The following is an 8,983-nucleotide window of genomic DNA, read 5'->3' on the forward strand; positions in this document are numbered from 1 at the left end:
ATTCATAAGATGGAGATAAAATGCACATCTCTCTCATTGTTCCAGGGATGAAATTTAAAGCACCCTGAATACAGAGTCTCAGTACACGCAAATTCTCTTTTTACAGCAAGATTTGATTAAAAAAAAAAATCAAGCTTTCTGCATACCTTCCTAAAGCAAATAGTTTTTTTTTCTAGGCTTTTCGCAGCTTTTAGTGTAAGGGGCAAGAAGATTGAGTACAAGAAAGCTGTAGGAAGGGGTGGGCACAGTGAGGGAAGACCAGGTGATTGAAAGGGTCTATAATTATTAGCTCATGATGTTCAAAGGGAGTTATCGGCAAAAATAAAGCTAAGAAGCTTTTAAGCACTTAGGAACTTGGTTGCTTGCTACAAATTGAGTAGTAGTTTCCTTTGGGTTACTAGTGTAGGTGGGAAAACTATTTTTAGATTGATTTGAAAAGACTATTCCAGTGTTAGAAATGCCATACACTCTGGAAGTAATGTTGAAAGAAGTAAATTCTGCCTTCATAGACTAGCAACTTGCCCTTCCTAATTCGATGAGAAAGAAAGATATGCTAGATTTTTCTTTCTCAATTGGTCTTAATACTAGAATCCACTTTAACTGTTGACCACATTGCCTTTAATTTTCAGAGTGAAATGGAGAGAAACCAGACATGTGCGTCCTTTTTGTAGATTTGTTTGGAAAGTTTGGTTTTTCACGCTAGGATGGCATTTTGTGAGCCCGATAGGTTTGTTTAGAAGAAAACCTATTCATTGTTAGGAAAGAAGTAATCACCAAGTATTACGAGTGCTCACCATGCAGTAGGCCGCGTGTTAAATATTGCAGGAGCTACAAAGGAAGGCTTTTGATTTTTAAGGCAACACTGAAGAATTGATGGGATGGGACTGGAAGAGTTCCTTTCTTTTCTTTTTCTCCCCCCCCCTTTTGTTTTTTAAGAGTGACTTGGCATAATGGAATCTTTCCCAAACACTCACTCAGTTTTCATTGATAAAGCTCTTTGTTTTTACATTGACATATTTTGTATAACAGTTTTATTTAGATATACGTACAGTGAACTTTACCTTTTTAAAGTGTACAGTTCGTGGCTTTAGTATATCTACAGGTAGTGGCAGGCACGACCACCACTGTCTCATTCCAGAACATTTTCATCTCTCCCCAAAGAAACTATCCATCAGCAGTTACTCCTCATTTCCCCCTGCTCGGAGCCCCCAGCAACCGCTGAGCTACTTTCTGTTTCTAGAATTGGCCTATTTGGACTCCTTTCACATACCATGTTTTCAAGATTCATCCACTGTAGCATGTATCCACACTTAGTTTCCTTTTATTGCTGAACAAAAGTCTATATACCACATTTTTTTAATCTATTCATCAGCTGATGGACGTTTGAGTTTCTGCTTTTTGGCTCTTTGGCCTTTTCTCCCATGTTTAATTTTTTAAACAGAATGTAATTTTCAGAACAGTTTTAGATTTACAGGAAAATTGAGCAGGCAGTACAAGATAAAAAGACAGATAGTTCAAGGTCCCATATCCCCCTCCCTCCACACTCAGCGTCGTACAATAGTCTGGCTCATTTGTTACAATTAGCGAGCCAATACTGATAGATAATCATTAACCAAAGTCTGTAATTTATTCAGATATCCTCAGTTTTTACCTAGTGCCCTTTTTCTGTTCCAGGATGCCATCCAAGGTGTTGGTTGTCATGTCTCTGTTTGACTATGACAGTTTCTTAGCCTTTCCTTGTTTTGGTAACCTTGGTAGTTCTCAGGATGATTTCGATTGGGTACATAAGATGCTCCTCTGTTGGAATTTGTCTGTTTTTCTCCTGATTTGATGGGTTCTGGGGAGCGAGATGACAGAGTATTATTTTTTTTTATCACATATCAAGGGTATATACTATTAACATAGTCTATGACTATTGATGTTGACATTAATCACCTGGTGACCTGGCTGAAGTGTGTGTCAGGTTTCTTCTCTTGTAAGATTATTCACCTGCCCCCCCCACCCCCATTCTGTAGTCTTTGGAGGGGAGCCACTCAGCGCTGCCCACCACAGTAAAGGAGTCGGTATGCTCCACCTCCTCCAGGGTGGGGTAGTTCCGTTTTTGGGAATTCTTCTGCATGGGAGATTTGCTTCTTTCCCCCATTTATTTTTTGGGGTTTTGTTTTGTTTTAAAGCAGGCTCTACGTCCAATGGGGCTCTTGAACTCAGAACCCTGAGATTAAGAGGCACATGCTCTACTGACTGAGCCAGCAGGTGCCCCTCCTTTCCCTCATTTATTAATTTACTTGATCATTAATTTTTATCAGTATGGACACTTGAATATTTACTTTATACTTTGTAATCTAATCCTTCCTCAAATTACCACGCTCGGGCTCCAGTGTGTGTGGGAGGGCTCTTTCATTTGTCTCCTGTGCCCCCTTTGACATACCTCCAAGAATGGGGGTTGTTTCAGTTGTTTTGTTTTGGCATGCCTTTCCTTTTCTCCTTTCATTTTTAAATAACCCAAATCCCCACAGAAGTTGACTCTAGGAAAACTAACAATGCTCCCTTTCCAGGTAATCGGATTCCTCTGCTGCTGGCAGAAAGGTCCCTTACCTGCAGGGGGTTGACAGGGAGGCAGCTGGGAGCCTGAGTTTGAATAAGACACCACCTGTCTCAGCCCTCCTGGAGCTTAGTTTAGTAGATCACGCAAGTAGTAATTGGTGAATCTGGGATTCAAACACAAATCTGTTAGGCTCAAAAGTTCTGTCATTCGTCCTACTTCAAGCTACATTTGACTGAGAAGCCTGAGAAGGTGAGAACCTCAGGAGTAGAGGATAAGCTTTTAAAAGACATGAGAGAAAGCAGTTTTCAAAATTTTATCCTGAAGGGACAAGCTACTTTGAGTTTTGGGTTTTTTTTTTTGTTTTTGTTTTTTTGGGTTTTGTTTTGTTTTGTTTTGTTTTGTTATATTGTGCCCTTTTAGCTGGCTTCTGATTTCTTTCTGAAAATTCATCCTAAATCCAGAGTGGAAGTTTCACTCTGTGACAGTCAGTGGCATAATACAATATTTTCATGCTGCATTTTTGTTAGATGCCTTCTCAAATTCTTTTCACTAGTGGGTGGGTGTTAAATGATGAATATATACTGTTGCTCAGCATTTCCGCATAAGATCCCTTTCTAGAACACACAATATATTCCACTGGATTGCTACTCCAGTCCCTGAGCAGATAGATTTAAATGAAGCCAATCTAAAAATCCTTACTTGCAAGGGTGTCAAGTGAGTTGAACAGAGCTGCTCTGCCGTGTCGCTCCTCCAGTGTAGGCAACGACGACCCAGTAATTTGGCAAAGTGCTGAAACTGCACCTCTTCCTTTGCCTTATTTAAGTTTCGACGTTAGTATTTACTATTATAGTAAAAGTGCTTAATGTTGGCTTTACAAAGGGGGGCAGATAGAGCACATGCGTGAAAGATTGACTCTCAGACTGGTGCATCCCTTGGTGTTCTGAGGCTGTTATTCTGAAAACAGGTTTTTTTACACTGGCTCTGTACTGGTTAGGATGTGGCAAAATCAGTGTAGTTGGTCCTGGACATTTAAAAAAATATATCAGTGGTCACTTGTTTTATGAAACCCATTTTAGTTATAGAAGTCTATCTATCCAAGAGTGTGACATAAAATATATTTCATACCGTGGTTAAATGTTAAAGGAGTTAGAGAATCACTGATGCAAGGGAACTTCGCTTTAGCTCTCCTGCTTTCCTTCTACCCTGAACTTCCATAACTTAATGCCAAGGACATTTTAGCCTTTTCTGAAAAGCTGAGTCGGGGAGAACATTTTGGGGAGCTAAGGTGGGGAGTAGAAGGGACCATGCAAGCCTCCCTCACATCCCCCTGAGCTCATGGATATACTTAGAACATTAAGAATATTTCAGTTCATCATTCTGGATGAGGACGGAATCCACCAATGAAAATGGGTGAATCACCAGCTATGAAACAGGAAAACATACTTTTACTGTTACACATTGTTTTACAGTCAAGCACTGTGTAGACACTTAGTGCCCCCATCCCCCGTTTCTGTCCTCCAGGGGGGAGGCCTGAGTGTCGAGGTAGCCATAGATTGTTGGGTACCATATTTTCCTGCCTCTTCTTTATTTGCACGTTTTCGAAGCCCTTTAACAGCCCATCTTCCTTGCTGGCGGGTGGGTGTAAGAAGGAGGAGGCTGAAGGTTCTTGCCCTGTCGGGTAACGTGCAGAGGACCCTCATCATTGGACTGCGTCGGGAGGAAGTGGGAGCTCTCCGAGGTAGAGGAAGAAGGGGTATAAAGAGGGGAGGGAGCCAACCACAGAGGGACTCGAAGAAGCATTAATAAAAGGCAAAGTGCATCTTTGCTGGACGGTGTTGGAAACGAAAAGAAACCAACAGAACACCACCAAAGGACAACCACAAGGGTTTCTGCTTTTTGGAACACTCTTAAGCAAGGCCTCCAGCCCAGCCCCCCGCGACCCAGGTGAGCAGCCGCCACCTCCCCTGCGTCTGCCGGACCTGTTCCTCCATGAACTTGCCAAAACCCGACCGCCTCCACCCCGCACTGCAGCGCAGCCTCCGGAGCTCCAACAGGGAAGACGGTGAGATCGACATCCTGGGAGAGGAGGAAGATGAAGACGAGGAGGAGGAAGAGGAAGAGGCGGAGGAGAGCCATCGGCTCCTAGAGCAGCTGCAAACGCCGGGGACGCAGGAGGCGCGGCGGGGCGCGGGCGCGCTTCCCGGAGAGAACCACGAGAGCGGCGGCGCCCGGAGCGACTCCTCCAAGTTTGGCACCAAGTTCAGGGCATCGAGCGGCTGTGCGGCGGCCTCTGGGGACGGCCCGCAGCCGGCGAAGCCCCCCTACTCGTACATCGCGCTCATCACCATGGCCATCCTGCAGAGCCCGCACAAGCGCCTCACGCTCAGCGGCATCTGCGCCTTCATCAGCGGCCGTTTCCCCTACTACCGCCGCAAGTTTCCCGCCTGGCAGAACAGCATCCGCCACAACCTCTCGCTCAACGACTGCTTCGTCAAGATCCCCCGCGAGCCGGGCCACCCCGGCAAGGGCAACTACTGGAGCCTGGACCCCGCCTCCCAGGACATGTTTGACAACGGCAGCTTCCTCCGGCGCAGGAAGCGCTTCAAGCGCCACCACACGCCCCCGGGAGTCCACCTGCACCACCCCTTGCCCCTGCCTGCTGCGCCCTCCGCCCTGCACGTCTCCTACCCGGGCCTGCTGCTCGGGCCCCCGGCCGCGCAGCAGCCAGTGTCGGGGGCTTACCCCGCCGCCGCCGCCGGGAGCCGCCCGTGCGCGCTGCTGCACCCTCACCCGCTTCGCTACCTGCTGCTGTCTGCCCCGGCCTACGCCGAGACGCCCAAGAAAGCGCAAGGCGCCGACCTGGCCACCTCCGGCGCGCTCTCGGCACTGCAGCCCTCTATGCGCTCCCAGACCTGGGACGAAGGCAAGGGGCTGGCGGCGCGGCAGGGAGACCGATGCACCCCCTTCAGCATCGAGAGTATCATGCAAGGGGTCCGGGAAGGGGGCACAAGGGCCGCGCAGAGGCAGAGTCTGCCCCCGACGCCTTGGGGCTACTGCCACCTGCTGCAGCGCCCGTCCTGCCTGTTGCACCACCGGGCCGCTACCCCCTTGCTGCACGTGTCCGCTGCGGCTGCCGCGGCCGCTGCTCGAACGATTTTAGAGCAGCAGCCGCAGCAGCAGGACTGTACCAGCGGCTGCGCTCCCAGCGAGGGCGCTCTGTTGGGCCAACACCTGTCCGCCCCCGCGGTGCTGCTGGGGTGTCAGCCTGGAGCACAAGGCTCTAGGCTGACCACGGTGGCCAGCCTTTCCGGCAGAGAGGGTAGCTTGCCAGCCTTCTGAATAGCATCCACACCCTGTCCTGGCGCTGACTCCGCAGGGCGCACCTGCAGCCAAGCTGCAGCGCAGAGCGATGAGGGGTCCCGCTCTTCTCGCCGTCTGCTCTCACCCATACCACCCTGCACAGCGGGGACAGGACGGGTGCATCTGAATCCCTCATCGGAACAGCACTAACTGAACCACAGTTCGGGTAACTGCAAAATATTTACAAAGCACAACTTGGATACTGTTCAGACAACCGGAACATAAAGTTCGGAGGGCGGCAACTCTTGTCCTTTCTTTTCCAGCCTCCACTTGTGGCGGCCAGGGCTTTTCCGGTTATCCATTTCCAAGGAAGTATGAACGTGAGTGGGACATTTTGTTCTGGTGAAAAAAAAGAAAAAAAAAAAAGAAATATACAATGTCCAATGCACAACTTGTTTTCCCTTTTTCACTCCCTAGGAATTGTAAATATTAGTCCCAAGTTAAGTGCAAACTACTTATGCTCTTTATTTCTTCCTGAAATGGATGTGTAATATGGAATTTTAATTTCAAAACATTTGTTCCTGATCTGTGTGTCTAATGTGTCATCTTCCGTGGAAAGGTGTTAAAATCAAAGCTAGCTATATAGACTAAATAAAATGCGAAGTCACTGCACTACATTGTTTATTTCACATTACTTTGCAATAATTGCTTTCTAAATGGAACTTCTTTCAAAACTTAGTTCTTGGGGCACCTGGGTGGCTCAGTCGGTTGAGCATCTGCCTTCTGCTCAGGTCATGATCCCAGGGTCCTGGAATCCAGCCATGCGTCTCTCTCCCTGCTTAGCGGGCAGCCCCTCCCCTTCTTGTGCTCTCTCTCTCTCTAATAAAATCTTTTAAAAAATTAAAAATGAAACTTAGTTCTTTCCTCCCAGTTAAACAGTTTAGTTTTACAATCCATATTCATTTTAGGTATTGGAAACAATTTTCAAAATGACTTTCAAAACTTCCAAATATTTGAAGTTGAAAAGGTCCTGGGTTTTAAAATAATGGGATTCTGTATTTATGAAACCGATAGAAGAAAAAGAATTGGAGGGAAATGTAAATATATTCTCCATTTGTTTTTCTTTTTTCTAAAGATGTTGATTTTTCCCATTTATAAAGCGGAGCACTATTTGAGATCAATTTAGAATGTAGTGGTTAACATTTACTAGGGAAAATTAAAAGGCAAATTTTAAAAAGCATTACAATCTTCTTCAAAAGCAGGGCCAGGGGAAAAAAAGCAAGTATCAAATGAAGCAATTGTATTCTGGACATTTACAGTTAAAACAATTTTCTCCTCAGATGGATGCCTTCTAAGGGCTTATAGTCCATTTCTTTAGAACAGAAAGAACTTTGTTGTTATTGTTTCAAAAAGAATTAAAAGATATTCTGAAAGAACTTTGCAACCAGAAAGGTTTCACTGTCGTTTGGCTCCAGGTGACCGGTGGGAGGGAAACCAGATGAAGATGCCCATCAGGAAATACTCCCCAGAGAAAGCAAGTTTCTAGAGACCCTGCCAGACTCCCGTCCGGAGTAGGGCTCCGGTTTCAAAAGAATTGCGTTCCTTGCCACTTTGGGAGAAGTCACTTGGTAAGTGTGAGAAGGTCCTTCTCCTTCATCTACCCCGCTGTTCCAGCTGTGAATTTCTAGGAAAGATAGACACATTTTTGCAGCCCTTTAATTGGTCCACTTTTACCCCAGTTTCTCATCTCCTCCCCAGCACTTAGAACTTCTTCACAAGTCCTGCCTGCGATCCTCACCTCCTCCGGGGCTTGCGGTAGTTCAGTTCTGGGGACGTTCTGGAAAGTTCTCAATCCCAACCCCCGGTAGCCGCCTGGACTCGAACTTCCATTCTCCCTCCACCTGCACGTGCAGTAGAGGCTTAGTTCACATTACCAGCATCGCCGATTCCCTGCAGCGCCCCCCTATATTACGGCTGCCAGCGACCCAAAACCGCTTCTTCTCCCCGCAGCCACCTTCCCTTCTCACCTTCTGCACCCCAGCTTTAAGATGCGTTTAGCATATTCTGCAGATCTCGGCGTATTCCAGCCCCCCCCCCCTCTTTAGTGCGAAACCCTCTTCAGGCCTACATGCGTTCATTTATTCGGTCAACAAACTTCGTGGGAGCAATGGGTGGAGCCGCCTCTGAGCCCAGAGCCGATCCTCCGGGCTGACGCCGGTTTCTTCCTTCCCTTTGCCCCAGGCCAGACCAGCACCGTCACGAACATGGGTGTCTGAAGGTCAGAACCCGGCTCAAGGCGGCCCCCACGCTCTTACAAATGAAACCATATAGACCATGAATTTGCAAGAAAAAAGTCGATTCGGTGGAAGAAGGAATTAAACGTTGTTCTGCAGTTGCACTTGGCGACGGCGGGGACAGGTCGGGCCTCGAATGGGGCCCGCGGGGTGCCCCTTCCCCGCCGCCCAACGACGGCCCGGCTGCTGCGGTTGGCACGAGCCAAGCGGTGAGGACGAGCCCGGGCCGAGCCCTCACTGCGGGAGGGGCGGCGCGGGGGGCAGGTGGGTCCGCGCAGGGACGTCGGGCGCCTCTCGGGTGCCCGCGGCTGTCAGGGCCACAGAGCGGGTCCGGGGTAAACTCCGGCGCGCGCGAGGCACAGTGCTTCCCAGTTGCGCCGAGGGATCGAGAGGCGGGGTTGCCTTCGACCTTTGGGCTCATCTTCTTGAGGCCGGGCTGACTGGACACTTCCAGAGCTAGGGGAGCTTACCGGCTGGGAGGAGCATACAGGCTGGGGCGAGGGCAGGAGGGAAAGCCGGGAAAGCGATCCCCCCTGGGGTCCCACCGGCTAATAATAGCAGAATGACTAATAACATTAATGACAGCGCCTAACCGTTATCCTCTGCTCCCTGTCTGTCTGCCAGGCACTGGGCTCCCCTTTAACCCTCCCAGCATCTAGTGGAGAAGACACGATGGAATCCCCATCATACAGGTAAGAAGTTTGCGACTTAGAGAAACTGAGAAACTCACCACAAGACCCTTAGGCGGTGGAACCAGGCCCTATTTGGTTGCTGAACCGCTAACCCTAAGGGCGCCCGCGACCGTCTCCTGTTGGGCCTCGGGTGGGTCGCGGAGACCGAGGCC

The 8,983-nt window shown here is 48.6% G+C and overlaps 1 protein-coding gene across 1 annotated transcript; it reads left to right on the forward strand.

The window, feature by feature from the left end:
• Window positions 1-3,963: 3,963 nt before the first annotated feature.
• On the forward strand, window positions 3,964-5,884 carry LOC113270189 (forkhead box protein D4-like 1). Its single transcript, XM_044391262.3, has one exon. The coding sequence runs from the start codon at window positions 4,535-4,537 to the stop codon at window positions 5,882-5,884; it is 1,350 nt and encodes a 449-aa protein (XP_044247197.2). The 5' UTR covers window positions 3,964-4,534.
• Window positions 5,885-8,983: the final 3,099 nt, after the last annotated feature.

This window comes from Ursus arctos, unplaced genomic scaffold (genome assembly GCF_023065955.2).
Source record: "Ursus arctos isolate Adak ecotype North America unplaced genomic scaffold, UrsArc2.0 scaffold_33, whole genome shotgun sequence".
Classification (NCBI taxonomy): Eukaryota; Metazoa; Chordata; class Mammalia; order Carnivora; family Ursidae; genus Ursus; species Ursus arctos.

What these genes read in the sequence shown, in the direction of transcription:
- LOC113270189 (XM_044391262.3), top strand. Translation starts at nt 4,535, where the DNA reads ATGAACTTGCCAAAACCCGACCGCCTCCACCCCGCACTGCAGCGCAGC.